We start from the raw sequence: 21,248 nt of genomic DNA, 5'->3' as shown, positions 1-21,248 counted from the left end.
GGAAGATAGATGCTTTTTTCCCAGCTGTCGTGTGTGTTACATGTCAGTGATAAAGGGAATACTGCATTTCTTCATGTATTGAAGCTGCCGGAGCAATTCATTTCACAGTCATGTTTAAAGCACGCAACCCAAAGGTACTCGGTGTGGAACCTGAAATGGATTATTTAAAAAATAAACTTAACCTAAAGGAAGATGTATATTTAAAATATACATCCCAAATAAAACAAAACCACTCTCAATTCCCTCACTTTACCCCAAATATTGCAAATCCCCAAACCAAGACACTTGTTTCCAAAATAATATTCTTAACATTTTTTCATATATAGATCTCAAACACTTTACAAAAGAGGATACATGGTATGATCCCTGTTTTATAGATGGGGAAACTGAGACACAGAGCTGTGAAACGACTTGTCCAAAATCACATAACAGGTCAATGTTAGAACTATGAATATACCCCAGCTCTCCGGACTTTCTATGCATTGCATTATGCACTTAATGTTGCTAACTGATCAAAATGTAATCACTTATAATGTTGTTTATAGAACCTGAGTATTTTAAAAACAAGAGAACAAATAATTAAGATGTCAGAAATCAAACAGTGCTCACAAATTAAACAGTCTTTCCAAGTATAAATAAATTGCTGTTTCACCACAACATCTCATCATAACCTTATCACTGGCCCATGGATTATTGGTTTTTTTATGTATTTTTTTCTTGTTATTTTGATGTGTTTTTAAAGAAGTGTGCTAAGTGGGAAATAAAATATATCAGTGACTCTAGAATTGTAATTGCTGCTTTTGAGGATAACACTGTATATATAGAGGGGAAATAAATATGTAATTTATTTTTGGTAGAATTACTTACGTATGTGGTGGAATCTCCTTCCTTAGAGGTTTGTAAGGTCCTGCTTTGAGCAGGGGGTTGGACTAGATGACCTCCTGAGATCCCTTCCAACCCTGATATTCTATGATTCTTGAAATCAAGACCAAAATTCCCACCCACTTCAATTGTACCAGCATATGACCCCAAGTAAAATTTGAATGAAGTTTCTGTGTGTGTGTGTGTGTGTGCGCGTGTGTGTTCTGAATGGATGAGGAGAGAGGATGCAGGGATAGACCCAAAAAAAAATACCCCCGCAAAAACCAAAAAGGAGTTAGTCTGTGGTAGAACTAGTCAGGACATTTTCAGCAAAACAGGGTCTTGAACCTGGGTCTCCCATATGCCATGTGAGTGAACCCTCCCTCAGGCTATTTGTGTAGGTGTGATTGATTTATTGATTGTGATTTTTCATCAAAAAATATTGAAAGGTTTATTTTGTGATGTTGCAGAATGGGAAAATTTTTATGGAAGGAGAAGACCATTGCTCACCCAGCTCTACTCTGAGGTTTGAAACCCATTTGATTTGCAGGAAACTATCCATAGCTCATGTACGTCCAATAATATGGAACTACGTGTTAGACACCATACTGGCACTGTAAGGATGGTCCCATATAAGTACCTTGATATATAGTGCTATGTCCCAGGTGCTTTCGGTTGTCTTCAGGAGAGAGCACTTCCTCTGCATCCCTCAGGCAGCTTCTAAGGTATATTAAAAGATGACTCTCCCTCTGTACCCAACACACTTTACAGAATGCACCACTGCATGCTTTGTAAAGTGCACATACGTTTCACAAGGACTGAGACAAGAACTTCAGGCCGTGTGCATCTTGTCAAATGCATAATCATGTGTGCGGGAAGTCACTGCACTTTATAAGGGACTAAAACAAAGGTTTCCACATTGACAAGCAGCTTAATTCCCTAGCTCCCTGTCGCTTGATGTCTCCATAGGGGGCTGTGGCTGGCTGGAAGCTTAGAGGGCAGTGGATTGTCAGTTTGTGGAGGGATGTAGGGAACAGTGTTATGGGAAGACATGGTTTGCATAAGAAGAAACACAAGTTGTCCTTGCAGGCACCTTCCACAATTGCAAAACTATTAAGGAGTGTCAGGGAATCAGAGCACTCCTGTTGTGTGGCTCGTTAACAGACCTACAGCTACAGAAACTCCTATCAGCTGGTGAAGCTTGTGAGAGAGGTAGCTGTGGTCTCTTAGGAGGGTGGGGTCAGGGAGCCATTAACTTTGGAACTCTTCTGTGGACATTAGTAGTGGTACTTATCTCCTATACAGGTCCAACAGAGCAAGAGGAGAGGAACTCTTCTTTCTGCACACCTTGGGAGGACCAAGCAAGAAAAATTTCAGTCCATTGGTTTTCAGAAAGATAGGAGTGGCTGTAAACAGGGGTTAGAATGGGAACTTCTATAAAACCATAATTTCAATGGTGGCTGTACTGCTATGATATTGAACAGAACCTTCACAACAAGAAGGTACAACCAAAACAAAACTGGGTCCTAGCCTTGTTTCAAAAATGGAATCAGAAATACTCATTAATCAAGTACTGCAGGATATATTCATAAACAGAATTGTGAACACAATATTGGAGAAGGATAAGTTTGTATGTCTTTTCCATTTCTGTGAACTCATAATATGTTGCTACTTAATAACTCATATTAGTGTGAAATCAAATTCCCATGAACCTAAAGTATGTGGTAAAAGTGATTTTCCTGGTTTTCTTCACTCAGTGGTAGTGCACTTGATGTTGCAACTGATGTCCGGGATTGCAATCTCTCATTCTCTCCTTTTTAAATATTGTAAATGTATAAGAATTTGCATGCTGTAAATAGAAAGATCTACAAGTTCTCCAGTTTTATATGTAAAAATTGTTGCAAGGAACAAAATCTCTACCCTTGGAAAATTTCCAGGATCCTATTGCAATTCACTCATTCTTATGTGTTCAGAAGCTTGACTCTGATTAAAGGATATAAGTAGTACCTGAGACACGGTGGGAGAGGTAATATCTTTTATTGGACAAACTTCTGTTGGTGGAAGGGCTTTTTAGCTTCACTAGCTCTTCCTCAGGTCTAGGGAAGGTAATCAGAGTGTCTTCAATAATACCTGTTAGGTAAGTGGCACCTTTCTAGAGTTATTCTTCTCATCCTGTAATGTCAACAAAGTGCTTAAGCATATGCTTAAGTTCACCCCTGTTCAGAAAAGAGTATGTGCTGAAAATGCTTCTATAAACTGAGTGTCTGAGATTAGGAAGCCCTGGATATCTGGTCTACAAAATTGGTTTTAATATGCTTAAACATCAATCCTAAACTGCTAAAATATGTAGTTCAGTCTCCCCAAGGTAAGTGCCTTTTATTTAAGACCATCATGTTGTTCTTACTAGATCTATACAAATAGCATATTCCTTTAACAAAAAAATCCAAATTTTGAAAGGCGGTTATAAATTTTACAAGGTAGAAAAGAAAATTTAAAAATAAACAAAACAATAACAGAAACAAGCTTACTGATCTAATTTAAAAAAATCCCTTTAGCATCTTGATGGATAGAAGGTTAGTTTCATTATGGGTCCTTGACTTTCCTTTCTTAGGATTCACTAAATCATAGGAAAGAGCCCTTTGCTGCATGTAGACTGCTGTATTATTAATCTTTGGCTTAAAGGCAGAAGATGAAATCATTCTCTGAAGGAAAAATCCTGGTAAAAGAGACATTTTTAAATGGAATTGGCATTCTCTGCCTGTCAGTTTAGTCACTAACCAACCAGAACAGCAATTGGTTTTGCCTGATGTGTAGGAAGATTTTTTTTAATTGACATTATTTCTTGCCCACACATTTTCTGCCTTTCTCTTTATTTGTTCTAATATTTCGGTCATGATGACTAATTAACAATTTTACCTGCTAGAAATCAAGTTAAATCTGAGTAGTGTTGGTTAATTTGAAATCAAGGCTAAAATTCTGAATTTTGCATGGAAATTTCTAGTAAATTTTGCATGTTGGCATAAAATGACATGCCAACCACACTATTTCCTATTTTGAAAGCATATGACTCATGTACCCTAAAGATACTTCTCTCCATGTAAATTTCGTATGTTCAGCAGAGAATTGCTTTGCATACTTCTGGATTTTTTAGAAATGAGTGTTCTTTTTTACAGGAGACACAATAGAAGTCATGCTTTTGTAACTTTTAAGCAAACATTAGTCCTAGGACTTTAGACTTTTTCACACTCCTTTGGAGAAAAAATTGATTTTTTGTAACTTGCATGTTGTATAGTATTTATAAAGGTACAACACATTTATGAAGCTACAGCACAGCACTTATCAGGGACTTGTTAGCATGTGGCTGAAATGTTTCATTAAAGTTTAACATCTGTAGATTGCTAGGCATATTATACAGCAATTTCTCATTTTGTTTTTAGGAAGAAAAGTCTAGAACCATCTATTAATCATTTCAGTGATGGTTCTGAAGCAGGGAATGGCTTCTGATGGTGACAGAGTGCATCCTTTGAATCCATAAAAAGATAAGTAGGAAGAAGAGAAATTGGAACTATTGATTGATAATGTTCAGCTGATGCGGTTTCCTGACACCACTGAAGTCTAATGGATTTTCCATCACTAACATCACTGGAATGGTATGAAAACTGGACACCATCTTTTCTTGGCAGAGTTATTGTAAAATAAACCGGTTAGGTAAGATTTGCTGACCACATAAAATGTTTCCCATCTCCTTCCCCCCAACCAAAAACTTAAGTCACCAGTTGAATCTTAGACCATTTTGTAAGATTTTTTTCTTTTATTTTACATTTTTCTTCCATGCTTCTTTTAATTAAAAGGGTGATGGTTTCTACACTGCAGAGGGAATTAAGAGACTGAGAATCCACAAACTATTGCTGCAAGGAGAACTTGCTCCTCCCTGTGAGGATGTGAGCAGAGAGGGGGATGCGGAGGGGCAGGAAGTGGGAGGTGCCTGGACTTCTCCTCATCCTGATAGCTTTAGGCACCCATATTAAAAAGTTTTGTCTTAATGTGGCATAATATCTCCACATCTTATCCTCGTGGCACATCCTTCACGTGAGGATATCTTAAATCAACTGAAATGGAATGGCTCTGGCCCAGTCTGAGCTCAGCGATGCTGTACAGTTATTGACTCAAAAGTACGTGGTAATTGCCAGTACAATATCAACATCACTTCACTTTGACTTGTTTCTGTCCTCCATATTTCTTGTATGCCCACATCAAATAAGGCTACCTTGATGTTTTTGTCTTTTGTGATAGAAGAACAAATTCCATTTCTGAATTTACATACTAAAATATCTGTAGCTCAAGTGTTCTTACTCTTATCTAAACATGTTAAGGTATTTTATGAAAAACCAGATGAGAGATGTAAAAGAATTCTAGCAATCCAAACACTTGAGGGTGATTTTGATTTTTGTACTTAGGCTAAATTCACATTGAATTCAATCATATATCTAAATACAGTAGGAATTTTGCTTGGGTATGGGTTTCAGGAATAGCTCCTTGGAGAATCTGTCTACCTTCAAGTTTAGAAGGAATTCATTCATCCTTTTTAAAGCTTTTGTCATGACATAGAGTACTTCTAATTACAACCTCACTTTGATTTATTTTAACCTCTTCATTAAAGATGGGCCCAGAGGTATATAACTTTTAAAACTGAATTTCAATCCAAATTTCCCACAAATGTAGGCAGTGTTTTGATTATGGGTTATCTCTAATCTAGAATATAATGGAATATATCACATGCAGTAGCTAGTTGTTCTCCTCCTTTAATCATCATCATCATCATCATCATCATCATCAAGGCAAAAAAAGCCTTAAGAGCAACCTATTCCATGAAGGGTTCTTGTTACTCGGAGTTTGTATTTTTTGCCTTGAATTTGCATTTACCTCTAGAATCGCTGCACTACGAGTATGTAATTGCTTTTTAAAGCTACCTACATTATGAATGGCTTTATATAAAATCATATTAAATTTAACTGTATGGAATAGTTAGATGATGAGTGTCACAGGCTGTGACTGCCTTCCAGCACCCTCTTCTGACTAAGTGTGGCTTTCCAGGAGCTTCCTGTCTCAGTTTCCCATCTCAGGAACTCAATAACTCCACTTCAGGTGCTCTTGACTTAATAATACCCTCCTTGGGGCCAGTTTATTATAAAACCGCATACAAAATAGCCCATAACAAAAGTCCCAAATAAGCAAAAGTTTCTTCTGGCCTTCAGTGTTCCCTTGTGCCGTGTTCCCAGTCCCTTCAGGGTTACTTCTCAGTCTCTCTTTCTCTCTCTCTCTCTCTCTCTCTCCTTATGGCAAGAAAGCTCTGCTCTTCTCCTGGAGCTGGGTAATTCAGGCAGTTGTTACCTCTCTCCATAGGCCAGGAGTGCCCTGTTCTCCTGCATCTGGGATGTAATTTAGTCCAGTGCAGGACCTTAGCCAGCTTCTCCCTCAGCTGTACCACGTAGTTCTCAGGCTCAGAGGGTTTGACAGCTGCCTTCTGCTGGTATTTGACCTTTTATGAGGGACTAGGCAGGATATATGCTAGTCCCCATCCCTGATTGTTTGGGTAAGAGGGGAGCCTGGCCATGCTCTCTCTGCAAGGCTCCTCAGATCCTTAAAGATACAGTGACAAGCATCACTCACTCCCAAGACAGCTTCCTCTCTCTCCATATCCCTGTTCCATCCTTATATTGAACCTCTTATATCCATAAACGGCCATGCCACATGTTGGGGGCTGGACTGACAACTAGGCACTACTATCTTTAAGGGGCAGACTACCCTGTCACAATGAGATTTTATGGTTGGAAAGAGGTAGGGGTAGGACTACAAAACAAAACATTTTTTTTTAATTCCAGTCAATTAAAAAGGAGTCTCTGGTGTATTTATACTGGATCCTAATGGGCAACTGAGGCAAATACTCACTAGTGGTGTTGTCTAATATGGTAATTAGAACAAGGCAGCGAGGTGTTACTTTGGGCAAGTCATTTGACTCGTATAAATCTGTTTACCGATGTGTTAATTGAGTATGATACTTGCATATTTTTGTTTTTGTTGTTACATTAAAGTTAATGTTTGTGAATTCTCTGAGAACCTTACATTAAAGACACTATATACAAACACCAAGTGCTAAAGACTGTATTTGTCTTCGGTAATAATGCAACCCCTGAATTAACTCCTACATAGATTTAAGTGGGGGAGAAACACGGCTTATTCTTTGAAAGGAAAATTAATATCAAACACATTAGGTACCGAAGCAATATTTGCATGTCCAATTGCAAATACCTTAAGAATGCTAAAATTGTGGCATATAATTTGGTAATGAAGATTAAATGGATATTTAAAAAATGGAAGTCAATTTGTCAACTAATTGACTGCCAAGAGTAAGTGCTGCTGTTCCTGCTTTCTGTGAATAACTTGGTGTTCTAGAGGTGATCAGGAAGAAAATCAGATTTAGTTTCTATAACTAGTCAGTATGCAAACGAATCTACAATTTCCTACTTATTTGGAATTGGAGTTCTTTGTATGGTATTGATACACTCCTGGAATATCTGATTTAAATAAACAAACACTTTACCTGGAGACATACTTAGGAATATAACTGGACTTAAAGGAGTTTAGTATTTTTGGATCTGATTTTCAGTGGCATTCAATTTTCCATAGCATATGCAATCTTATAATATATTACTATTATAATTACAGAATTGTTTCTGTAAATAATAACTAATGGTGACTTATTTTCTGACTCCATTAAGGCAAGAGATGTAATGGAACTTTAAGTTAATATTGTACAATTTCCTGTTCTATTTACAACATGAATTAAATGTAATGACTCCTATTGAAGTCAGTGGCAAACTCCCACTGGCTTCAGTTGACCCAAGATCAGACCCAGTGTCAGTTGTGAATGCTCAGCCTCTCTCAGGATCAGGTCTTAAATAAGAAGTGATTCATATTTTTGTTAATATCTGCTCTTTAACATGACAAGAAGGAAATGAATTTCTGGAAAATGGGGTTGAGTATATTTAGATAATGAAGTGTTGTGTGGGGAAAAAGTTACATATGTGCAACTTTTACTTTTCTGGTCTTTGTTTTCCTCCTCTATAAAAGCGTAGTATACTGTAACTTCCTGGGTATGCTAGAGAAAAGTACTGTATATTTTTATGTAATTGTAATTGCTTGAAGTAACACACATTTGTTTTATAATCCATGATATGCATTTTGTTTGATGTCTCATTCTGTCAAACAGTGCTGCAGTCTAATAGGTCTGTTTCTTTTTCTCCGTTTCTTTCAGGATCTGAAAGAAATCAGCCATGATGGAAAAGTGTTACATGCAGGACTGTGTTGAGGACTACTTGAATTGTTAATGTCTAACACAGAAGGCTGCTTGGCTATTGGTTCAGCGTGGCGTGAGGGATTTTTATTGTAAACTTTAAAAATAACTATGTCCAAGAAAAGCCGTGCCAAGGGAGAGAGGTCCGACATGGAGATAGAAGCAGTTCAGGCTGCTAATGAGGAACTACGGATCAAACTGACCAACATCCAGATAGAATTCCAGCAAGAAAAAAGCAAGGTATGTGTTTGCACGCTCTAAGAATGCTTCGAAGTGGTATGTTCAGTTCTGAACCAGCAGACAATTTGACACCAGTGTCTCTCAAAAATAATGTACTTTCAAAATGAGTTGATATCGGCTTGGATCTGCGCACTGTCCTATGGACTGAACGCTGGCTGAGGGACCATAGCCAGAATGAAATGAATAAAGAGAAAAGTATTAAACAGTGAGGTGTGTAGTGAAATGTAATTGTACGAGGTCCAGTCTTATTTAAAATCTTCATTAATAACCTGCAAGAGGGAGTAAATGTCTGTCTGTTAAATTTGCAGTGTTGCTAAATCGAGCGGTAGTAACAAAATGTGACTAAAGGAAATAAAGTGAATGATCAGGAGGTTTGTATCAGAGCTTAGTATTTGAAACTCTGAAAGGAATTGAAGGGAAAGTTGAACTTGTAAGTCACATTCAAAGCATTCCACTTAAGTGCATATGCAGAATGCAGACTGACTGAGGAAATCGTTGATGCAGTCCTGATTTGACCCCATTAGGTTGCATGTGGTGTTGGCTATTTGCATTTGGAACAGCAGTCTAAATGTTACTCTTCACACTGTAATTGCTCCAGATATGTGAATAATCAGTGGCATACCCAAGAGATTTTGTTCGTTCATCAATTATATATATTTAAACAGCTGTTAGCATGTATAATTTTATTTCCTTGCAGCATCTCAGAGGTGGATGGACCAGTAGGCTTATTATTAATTAATTGAGGACCATCAGTGCACTTGACTCCCTACAAAACACACTGAATTTTATAGACTGCCAGATCCACTCTAGGTATTTTTTCTGCAGTTAAAGGTAGTCTCAGAAGTGTTATATGTAACCCATAGCATGAATAAATATGTGTGAGATAATCGTGTAAAGAAGAAATTCTGATCTCTATGCTAAATTTTTCACATAGCCGAGTAAAAGATTTCACATACATCCCTTTGCATGCGGATTCAGAGACCTGTAATCAGAGCAAACATTTTATCACTACCCACTAATACTTCCAGGTGGCTCCCGTTGTCTTTTTCCATCATTATTTTTAAGGTAGGTTTTGAAGCAGAAGCAAAAAATTCTCTGCCATTTACAATATATAAAAATGGTCTCAAATGTAACATTTTTTTTCTGCTTGGTCTTTTATCTGAAGACTGTTCTCCACTGGAATGGGAGAATCTTCATAAGATCTTTGGAGTTGTGATTCTGCATTAGGCTATCAGCTGATCTCTAGCTCTACTTCCTCTTCTGTGCCCTCTCTAACTTTCTGAGAGGGTAATGATGCTGGATCTTAGGCTTTGGCTACACTACACAGCTTTTAGCGACACGGCTGTGTCCCTAAAAGTCGGGCAGTGTTAACGCTGTTTGTCGGCACTTTTGCTGACAAAATACTTCCACCCCCTACAAGCGGGGTTCGCGTTGTCAACAGGAGAGTGCTTCTGCCAACAACGAGCTATTTATGGTGCCACTTGCCGTGGCAAAACATTTGTCTTTCAGGGGGAGGGGGGAGTGCTTTTTTGAGCACCTGTGAACAACAAAGTTTTGTCGTTCAATTGGCAGCGTAGACAAAGCCTTAGACAGTCTTATTTTATATAATTAATTTAAATAAAATGTTGCAGATGAAAATCAGATTTTTTTTTCTTTCGAACAAACTCTTACTCAGTTGCCATAATAAATTCAGTATGGAGCTGGTGGAAAATCCGAATTTCTGTCCCCTAGGAAATTATGACGTTTGTTTTTCATCACAAATTGGGACAAAATATTGAAATGTTAAAATATTTTGCAGAACAGAAAGTTATGAAAAACCTAATTACAGAGGATAATTTTTACTTCTCCTTCTTGCACATTCCTGCTCAGTTTACTTTTAAACTGTGGAGTTTGAGCTGCAGCCTGATCCCTTCTTAATGCTTCTCGTGGATTAGTCAGAAGAATTGGTGTGCGAACAGTGCAGCCAATGTTATTGTTGTTCCCCTCTGCCTCCCCTTCCGCCACAGATAAAATGAGTAAACTGTGATGCTGGGGGTGGTGCAAAGCTTTCTGTGTGTCTTAGAACAACAGGCCAGGAAGCTTGCCAGCCATTCAGGCCCTGTAAACCCAGGGAGAGACTGACAATTGTGCTGTAGCACTGCTATCCTTTTATAGTACCTCAGTGCTGCTATGTTTTAAAAGACAATTCTCAGTTTAAATTTCACCATTCTATCAAATTAATCTGAAAATATATATATATTTTAAAATTTCACAGCTATTTTGCTTCATTTTCTTTCTTAAAGTAGCTCATGTATACAGGCAATGCCAGTGTCCTGGTAGTGTAACTGCTGCATTATTCTGCCATTAGAGACCATCTGCTTTGGAAGTTATCTTAAACTTCTGTTCTCCCAGCTGGAGAGTTGCCATCCATGGTTGCCATGGTGGAAACTCTGTGTTTATGAAAGGCAGTATCAAGGATATGTGAATGAAAGAAGCCAGACTGCATTGCCCTAAAATCCAGCACTTCTTTAATGCAGCCAGAGCAATTGCACAGCAATACCTGTATCCCCCACAAGTGAGGGAGGAGATGCTACAGAATCAGTGTGTCTAATGGAGGAGTAAAAGGGTAGATGTGAGTAACAGTAAATCTGAAAGGATTAGGCCATACTAGTTGTTTTTTGTTGTCAGAGTATAGGGATAGGGACGGAGGCAGATGATTAAATCCTGGTTCTACTAATGTTAATGGGGCTAGGATTTCACCTAGAGAGAAGTGGGTTTGATTGATGGAATGACCTGGTGTGCTATGTCACCGAGTCCTCTGTACTATCAGATCAAGTACAAGGTTGTGCTGTGTCTGAGCTGACAAAGATACTGCAGGAAATTTGGCAGCATTTTGGTAGCATATGTAAAGTAATGGAGAGTTCTCTATCAAAAGATACCTATCCTATCTATCTATCTCATAGAACTGGAAGGGACCCTGAAGGGTCATCGAGTCCAGCCCCTGCCTTCACTAGCAGGACTAATTTTGCCCCAGATCCCTAAGTGGCCCCCTCAAGGATTGAACTCACAATCCTGGGTTTAGCAGGCCAACACTCAAACCACTGAGCTATCCCTCCCCACTCAATTGGATACAATTGAGCCCTGGGGGATTAATTCTTTTTATGAAGTAACTCAAACTGAATAATGAAAAAAAAAACTAACTGAAATTAAAGATAAAAATAAACAATTTCAGGAGGCAAGAAGCACTGTTCCTAGAGAACCTAAATGAATGAAATGGCTTTATTGGCACAGAGGTGAATGGAAAAATATTGAGGCTGCTCAAGAAACAATTCAGTGGCATCTGGAATTTGTATAGTGTTAGCTAAGGAAACAGTCTTTTGAGGTTAATTAACTTAATTTAAATCCCTTAAATTTAACTTAATTTAAATCCCTTAAATATGCTGTCTTTCTATTTAGGGATATACATGTATACATATGTTATATTAATGATTTATCGGAGGAAAAGCTTCTAAATTTACCCGGGACATAATTATCTCCTAACATCATTAGATAACAAGTTAGAAATGTTCTTAGCTGCTTGTATAATCATTAAGAGGATATATTTCAGTCCTTGATTACATTGTGACACTTTTAAAAATTAACTTTAGCATATTTCTATACACTAAAATGCTATGGCTGTTGTGAAACCAAATCTTACCTGAGCCATCACAAACCAGAGTATGTCTCCCCAATGGGCTGTATTTGTTGTTGAACAACTTAAATTGTTGGCTCCTGCAAATTCACTCGTGTGTGTGTGTGTGTGCGTGATGATATCTAAAATGAAAGGCAAAGCAGAGAAGAGTGTAGTTCAAGTATGTGTCAGTGTAGATCTGGCCGTAGATGCACATGTGCCTTGTGTGAGAGATTGGATTTTTTTTGAATAGCAGTGTCCATCATGGTCTCTCACATTCCCTGTGCCTCCTGATGCTCCCATACAAAGGTATAAAAGAAAGGGTGACCGCCTGTGGCAGCAGGATGGAACCTAGCAAGTCTCTGACCCACTAGTTCTTAGTTTTTGGCTAAACCTTCTACAAATCCTCTAAAAACCTTCATAGCTCATCTGATTTATCTTGACTTATGACTGCTGTGATCATATCTACTTGTCTGGATCAAGGATTGATGGTTAGACCTGCCCCCTTGAATGGCAGACTCTAAGCCTGTGGGCTTCAAGCTCTGTCCATCCTGCGATGAGTTAATCCCCTTAAAATCTGGGCACAGTTAGGTGCCTCTTCTCCTTAGGAGAATCACTTATACTGAGCAAATGTTTGGTGTGCCTGTCATTCTCCACTAGGATAAGAACGTAAGAATGGTCATACTGGGTTAGACCAAAGGTCCATCCAACTCAGTATCCTGTCTACTTTGGGTAAGTTATTCCATGATTGTCTGTTGGGTTTTCTTGAAGTATCTGAACCTGTCAGGTGGTTAGAGGCAGGATATATTGAAAAAGATGGATATTCTGATTTGCTAGTTGTATGTTTGTGTCTTGTAAACCTACATTCTCAATCCCTAGTAAAATAATGGTGGGGGAGGGGGGGGAACAAGAGAGTACTTGTAAGCATCTGAATCATAGAATATCAGGGTTGGAAGGGACCTCAAGAGGTCATCTAGTCCAACCCCCGAAGGGAAACAAAATATGAAAAATAAGCAGCAGAAAATTACAAAGAATAAATAAGGCCAGCCTCATTTTGATTATAATGTAAAATTAGTAAATGAAGGGAATACAGTAGATTTGATCATTTGATTTCTGGAACCGTAACACATGATTCAGTAGAGAAGGGGAGAAGATATATGATCCAAGGATTGACAGACTTCTTTATTGTTAGGAAGAGCGTGTAATAAAGCACATTAATTAAACTCACAGATAGCACCAAGTTGGGAGGTGGTATGGATAGAGATGCAACACAATGGGACCGAAAACCGTTACAAATATTGCTAGGGATAACAATATAAAATTCAAGCCAGTACATCTGGGGGAAGATATTAACACTCCCACACATTCAGTAGGAGGGAGATAATGAGAAGGTCATAATACCAAAAGAGACCTTGAGGTGATGGAGAACAGGAAATTAGATGATATTGCAGTGCAGTATGATATAATTTCTAATAATATTCTAGCCCAAAGGTGAGCTAGGTTCCTCACAATAAATACCCCCATGTGAGATTGTGTACCAGTTCTTAAAATCTGTAGTAAGAAGCCCAACTGCAAGGGCTTAGTAAGAGTCTAGGAAGAAGCTTCAGAGTGAAGCAGAGAGAGACAGGCAAGTGACTTTGAGAATAAGAGGTCCCATTTTCCTTAATTTAATAAAAGTCCCTTCTTCAGTTTTGAGCATAAAGCAGCTTGTTCCGTGATTCTTTGACATTGTCACACGACTCTCTTAAAATTTTACAATCCAAAAAGACACTAGGAAGGAGAGTGATAAAGAATGGGAGAGAATAGGGAGAGGAGGAAAGGGAAGTTTTGGGTTGGCATGTGTACATCTTGTTGGGGCTGCTGCAGAGAAGTGAGCAGTGAAGTTGGGTCTGATGAGGAAAGGAGTACAGAGGAGGGTTGATGTGGTGGGAAAAGGATGGTGATAAAGGTCATATAGATAAAAGTGGGTGGCAGGGTGAGGCAAGGCTGACAGGTAAACATGATTGGTGGCAACAAGGTAGTTGTAATTGGAGGTATCTGATGGTGGGATGGAAAGTATGGGTTCTGACATCAGGAGGACTGAGGTGGTGGCAGCATAGCTGTAAACTTATGGACTGTCTGTTGCTTCTGCCACTTTTAGTCTCAGGTTTGGAATAGAAGCATGGAGAAGGAGGTGGCTGGTAGAGACTACAGGTTGGGAGGCCACTGAACATGGTGTCTGGTTAATAGTGGAGAGGCCATGGGAGGCTGGGCAGGCTGCGTCCATTACAGAAAAGTCCTATAGGATTTAATAGAACATTTTCTGTAGGATTTGTGTATAAAAATTAAATTCTATAAGATGTCTAATGTTTTATTTCTGATATTCTATATGGGATCATATACCATGCTCATTATTACTGTAGTATCTGAGTGCTTTCCAGGAGAACATTAAGCAGTGTGACTAAGTTCTGTGGTGTGTGGTCTATCATCCTCTACCCAGGGAGAGACATGTGCCGTGGAGTGTTTTGTTCTGGAATTTTAAAAATATGTAATATAATATTTATTTATGTATGTATACATGGGGCTATATGGTTATGTTAAAGAAGGCAAGGTCAAAGAAATGTGCCTTGCACTTGGAGTGGAAGACGGTGAAATTTGTGATGGTCACTAGTTTCTGAGGGAGTGCACCCCAAAAAGCTGTCTCCTGTACAGACAAGATTTACCCTTACTATAGCAAGTTCCATTTTGCCAGAGGAGCAAAGTTGTCAGCCATGGTCTTCATCTTGGCCATTGAGCTTCTTCAAGATAAGGACTGAGACCTTGAACTTGGTTCAGTATCCTATAGGAAGCCTGTGCAAGGAGCGGAGATAGGTTTGATATGTTTGTGGTACCCAGTGATGCTGAGGAGATGTGCTCAATGTTCTCTACCAGCTGATCTCTCGGGCCTGAGTGCTACATGCCCAACAATACTGCATTGCGCTTAGGCAGCCAAGAGACGACAAAGGTGTGAATAACTGAGGCCAGGCCATTTTTTGCCAGGATGGGATGAGGTCTCCTAGACAACCAGAGATGGTAGAAAGTGTTACTGGCAGATTGTAGTATGTGAGCACTCAACATCGGCAAGGAATCCAGAAGCACTCCTAAACTATGGACTGAATTGACCAATTGTGGGTGTAGCTTCAGCTAAAGGAGACTGCTCCATGTCTGTAAACCCTTCAGAATGCTTTCCTCTGCTCTGTCTTGCTTGGGTTGCAGGAATATAACATTTTTAAAAAATTAAATCCCATAGGATGGTTCAAAATCTTACAGAAAGGGTATCATTTTCTATTGAATGTAGAGGATTTTTAGAGTGATTTTTATAGAACTGCTATATTTCTGTAGAAGCCTATTGGATTAAGTCCTAATAAATTCCATAGAGGGTTTGCTGGCTCAGTGGCTTCTGATGTCCCTTCTGGTCTCTGTAGCTCAGTGCATTTTAGCACCAGAACATCATAATCCACTTCTAGATGATGGATAATTGATCACATCTCTTGGTAATCTGTTCCAATGGTTAATCACCCTCATTTGAAAAATTTACATCCTATTTCCAATTTGAACTTCCTGACTCAGGGGTTTTTGCTTCCAGCTATAATGCCATAGCAGTATGGTATTCCATTTTAAAGTGCGTCCTGCAGTTCTTGACAATGTATGCTATATGTCATCCAGTGTCCCAAGGCTGAGCTGAGTAATTCCCCATATAGAGACAGAAGGGGGGAGCTTTTAGATTCCATAGGGGTACCTCTTTCTACTTTGCTCCGCTATGTGGTAGGGTTTTTGAATGTCCTTCACTCTGGCTTGGTTTACTTGGCACTTGGTCTTCATCCTTGTGCCACATACCACCACGATAGAGATGCTACAATCACTCCAAAGCAACGTCCTTGATGAGTCTCTGCTTTCTCATTCTCCATGGATTCCAGACATGGGAGGCCATTTTGCAGACAGTGTGTGATTGATTCTCTTCCAAGAGCAATTCCTTTCAGCATAAAGCCATCTCCTTTGGAAAAGATCAAACAAAACAGCTTCTTTGATTGGACTGGAACAGCTACAGTTTCAGTGTGATCAATGTGGATGTAAAACAGCATTTCATCAAAGGCTTTCTTGGTGGCCTAGCGACAGCTTATTAGAGTTCAGATCCTCAGCTTAATGCCTCAACCTTCAAGCTGGCATTGGCAAGGTCGCTGCTAGGTAGGCACTGAAAACAATGTTTGCTAGCCAGCAACAGGGTAGAAGTGATGGACCCCAAATGAAGCATTATTGTAATACTGGACCTTTTGAAGGTGGTTACTGGGGAAGGACAAAGGTGAGAAAAAGGGGCAATTTTCTATTAAATGTATAGGCGTTTTAGAGTGCTTTTTATAGAAACTCTTACATTTCGGTAGAAGCCTATTGGTTTAAGTCCTGTTAAATTCCATTGCGTGGGGCGGGAGGGCAAGCTTGCAAACCTCAATATATTGAATTCCAGAAGAACTGCACTGCAATTTGGCTTTGACTGTCCAATAGCACACAGTTAATTTCAGAATGTTTTCACATTTAATTCAGTAGGAAATTAGTGGGCTCAGCACCTTGCAGGATAAAGCCCTATGAAACTATGAACAACAGTAAAATAAAATTTCAAGTGAGATAACAATAGTACATGTCACATTAATAGAACAGAAGGAGTGTTATTCATTGTGGACACACAATATATACAAAGTAAACATCCTTAAATCAAACTCTAATAGTTCTGAAGCAGCATTTTTCTTAATATGCTTATCTGTAAAGTTTGGTTGTTATTGATGGAAATATTTGTGTGTGTGTGTGTGTGTGTGTACCTACAGTGAAATCGACATTTACTAATCTTTATCAATAAAAATCTAATCCTTTCAAATCTACTCATGCTATAAACTTTTCCATATGAAAAAATGTTGGAAGCTTATTGATCAGACTGCCGGGAGCTGGATCAATGCAAAGATAACCTGGAGCATAGAGATAAGCTTTGTCCCTCATCTGCAGGGAAGACTGACATGTCTCTGAGATCCCAGCACAAGTTATCAAACTGCAGTCCATCTGTATCTGAAAATATGACTAATCACATTAGAACGGGTGAAATTACAATATTACAAAATAAATAGTTTTATTCATTTTTTTTAAGCTGATGAATATTTAAAAGTATCAGTTTCTTTAGTATAATTAAGCTAGCATTGCTTCTAAAGTAATTACGGAAAGGTACAAGCTTTTCTTCATCGTGTGTGATTTTAGTCCTGCTGTGTAGTTTGCCATATAACTGAACATTCATTAATCTGGTTTGGAAATGCATTGTGTGAACCATAGCCTCTAAACTGCTGTCGACTTCAATGATGATTGTGTCAAGTGTGGTCAGTACAAAGCCGCTCTATTCACTCCCTGGTTTTACCGCTCTATTCACTCCCTGGTTTTAGTAGAAAGTATTGCTTCAAAAGTCCGTGTTTGTTTATGGTGTGTTAAACTGCGGTGTATTAAAACAATGTTAAAATTACATATTTATCACCTTGAATTCTCAAGGGTTTTCTTGGTCCTGCTTCCAGGCTAGTGGGCCTGGTAGTGGCATAGAAAGTACGCTTATTACGTTTGCGGATGATACCAAACTGGGAGGGATTGCAACTGCTTTGGAGGACAGGGTCATAATTCAAAATGATCTGGACAAATTGGAGAAATGGTCTGAGTTAAACAGGATGAAGTTTAACAAAGACAAATCCAAAGTGCTCCACTAGGGAAGAAAAAATCAGTTTCACACATACAGAATGGGAAGAGACTGTCTAGGAAGGAATACAGCAGAAAGGGATCTAGGGGTTATAGTGGACCACAAGCTAAATATGAGTTAACAGTGTGATGTGATTGAAAAAAAAGCAAACATGATTCTGGGATGTATTAACAGGTGTGTTGTGAGCAAGACACGAGAAGTCATTCTTCCGCTCTACTCTGCTCTGGTTAGGCCTCAGCTGGAGTATTGTGTCCAGTTCTGGGCACCGCATTTCAAGAAAGATGTGGAGAAATTGGAAAGGGTCCAGAGAAGAGCAACAAGAATGATTAAAGGTCTTGAGAACATGACCTATGAAGGAAGGCTGAAAGAATTGGGTTTGTTTAGTTTGGAAAAGAGAAGACTGAGAGGGGACATGATAGCAGTTTTCAGGTATCTAAAAGGGTGTCATAAGGAGGAGGGAGAAAACTTGTTCATCTTAGCCTCTAAGGATAGAACAAGAAGCAATGGGTTTAAACTGCAGCAAGGGAGGTCTAGGTTGGACATTAGGAAAAAGTTCCTAACTGTCAGGATGGTTAAACACTGGAATAAATTGCCTAGGGAGGTTGTGGAATCTCCATCTCTGGAGATATGTAAGAGTAGGTTAGATAAATGTCTATCAGGGATGGTCTAGACAGTATTTGGTCCTGCCATGCGGGCAGGGGACTGGACTCGATGACCTCGCGAGGTCCCTTCCAGTCCTAGAATCTATGAATCTATGGGCTCTGAGGGAAGTGTGCGATCTAGGTATTTCAGCAGTCAGTGTGCAAAGATCCAGTTTAGAGCAAGATGGGGTGAGTTGTGCCTCTCAGCCTTAGTGAGCAGTCTGTTTTCTCTCTCTCTCTCTCTCTGGTTCTTATGTGTTAAAATTCTGGATTTGAAGAACTAAAGTAATGTTATGTTGCAGCCTTCCTGAGAATTTTAAGTTTTTAGTTAACTTCTCTGTTTGTAGGCCTTGAACATGACATAATTATTAATTGAATTCTAAGTTGGTAGTCCAAAAAGTTGTCCTAAAGTGATCTTGTTTATCCAGGATGGCTGTTGCTGTTACTGTGAGAGCTCTGCTATTGTTTGAGTGATTCACATTTAGAGCCTGAGCCATTGCCTACTGAATTCAATGGAAAGACTCCTGTTAGCTTCAGTGAGCATTGGATCAGGCCGTTTGTGTGCTGGCAGAAAATAAGTGAAGCTGGTGTACACATTTTGTGTAATAAAACATAGACTGGAGATTTTAGTTTTTGGGGAAAGCTATTGTACTTGATTTAAAAATGACCTTAAATGGTTGGCCATCCTCCTGGCCATCATAATGGACAATAGCTCATGGTAGGAAACTTAAATGTCTGACAATATATTGTATAGGATCATTATGGCAAGAATGAAGTATTTTTAAAATTTAAGTTAAAACGAGAGAATAATATAGACATAGTTCAAGTCACGGTGAGGATTTTAATTATTTTTATAGAGGATAAAACAACATATATAACTTATATGCCTGATCAGTCTGGTTTTGATTGCAGCTCTGATTACTATGAAAACTTTGTTTTCATTAACAGACCCCAACAGTTCTATTGATTGTTTTATTTTGTCTTTCACATATGCAAATGGCTTGTAAAGGGAAACAAAGCTGGAATCACATATTCTTTAAGTGTGTAGTCTGTGGGTTAAAGAAAATGTTTGTCTTTCAGACATTGTCCAAACCTAAACATATACAGATTAACTTAAAAATGTATAAGACAATCAAGGAAGAATGACCTTTTGCATTTTTTTGCCGACAATCTAATTATTGCTTTGGCTCTACATGCATAGGCTAAAGATTTAATTTACAAAGGCCAGTGGAGTAGAAGTTCAAATCAGTGATGTCCAGGGTGAAAAACACCTTTTTTTATAGGCTGCTGCTGTCTTGACAGTTTTGTCATCTTCAGTTTATAGTACATGGGACTGTGCATACATGGAACTGTCTCTTGAAATAAAAAACAATTTGCCCATGAAACTTAGGCAACTAAATCCAAAAGGCATTTTTGAAAATGGCTCCTAAGTAACTTTGGCCCTCCTTGCTGCTTCTGCTGGCTTCCTCTCTGCTCAGTCATTTGAGGGTAAATGCTGTTTGGAAACATGTATTTCAAGACTAATTTCTCAGTTGTTAATAAATTCTCTCGGAAGCCACCACACTCTGGACTACTTTAGGTTAAAAACTACCCTTCACCTACAATATATGTAGAATAAGACTGATTTTTAACTACTCTGTGTCTTGATAAATTGTTGCATCTGATTTATCCATGGGACAGAGTTGGTTTTCTTTGTTTTGTTTTAACAAGATTCCATGAACTTTCTTTTTCCATCCCTAAAAAAGTAGCTGTGATATATTTAAATCAGTGTGGGATTAGTCAAATTAGTCAAATCCAGTTGTCAAATTTGGATGCCTAAATCAGTCTCTATTTCTACGTTTCAAATTTAGATTAGTGGATAGGTGAACGAATACCCAATCTGAGGTCTAAGGTTTATTTTAAGCCCACATGCAGAACTAGGTGGCCTTACATAAGCCTGGAAGTTTGAAAACTGGATTTGTTGATTACAGTCTTGGAAATAAATATCATCCCTATCAGCTACAGAAGATGCAATTACATATGGATAAAACGTAATTGGGGTAGACCAAGAGATGTGATCTATTTCCAATAATGAGATATATAATTCTAGGGCAATATTCTTTTCTCTTTGCATCTATTAGGCAGGTTCTTGGTGTAAGATGATAGTGTTGGTGCAGTAAAATCCTGCTCTAACATACCTGGTTTAGAACTTTATTGCATGCCTAGCTTTGGATACTGCAGTCATGATCAGTGTTTATTCCATTAATAGTGGTTTTACTCACTTTCAGTGTTAGATTTTCTTTTCCCTGCTGTGCAATAACCTCATTCTAGCAGAAGCACCGTGTGGTATGCATGTTTATAGTGTCATTCAAGAGCACAGGTCTTTGAATTCTCTGCGGCTCCATAACTTTGCATTAGATTACAGAATCATATGCCATGACTATGTTGTGGCATTCATTGTGATGGAGATAGCAGGAGTGTGTTACTGACAGTGATTATGTTGGAATATATTATACTGTGCCAGATATGCTTCTGTAGGGGAAGCAAACTTACCTCTGGACTTTTTTCTGAATTAGTGTATAATTCCACATAGAAAAAGCATCTCTGTTCATGCAACCTGCTGAGTGTCATTATAATGAGGTTTCATCACAGTGTGCATTGATATAATAGGATAGAATACTGCTTTTAACCCTTACAGTCCTTGGCCTACATTTTAAAAAGTGTCTAGTTCTTTTTGATGCCTCAATTTTTAGGTGCCCAATCTGAAACACCTCTGAACTCTTACCC

The 21,248-nt window shown here is 38.6% G+C and overlaps 1 protein-coding gene across 1 annotated transcript in view; it reads left to right on the top strand.

The window, feature by feature from the left end:
• JAKMIP1 (janus kinase and microtubule interacting protein 1) overlaps positions 1-21,248 on the top strand; it is a 251,179-nt gene that overhangs the window by 111,541 nt on the left and 118,390 nt on the right. The window contains exons 4-5 of the mRNA XM_034770969.1: positions 4,299-4,569; positions 8,177-8,455. Of these exons, the coding sequence (XP_034626860.1) occupies positions 8,327-8,455 (129 nt within the window). The 5' untranslated portion in view covers positions 4,299-4,569; positions 8,177-8,326. The remainder of the gene's footprint in view (positions 1-4,298; positions 4,570-8,176; positions 8,456-21,248) is intronic.

This window comes from Trachemys scripta, chromosome 5 (genome assembly GCF_013100865.1).
Source record: "Trachemys scripta elegans isolate TJP31775 chromosome 5, CAS_Tse_1.0, whole genome shotgun sequence".
In the NCBI taxonomy this organism is placed as follows: domain Eukaryota; kingdom Metazoa; phylum Chordata; order Testudines; family Emydidae; genus Trachemys; species Trachemys scripta.
The sequence above is the reverse complement of the archived record's forward strand: the minus strand, read 5'-3'. Positions and strand labels throughout refer to the sequence as shown.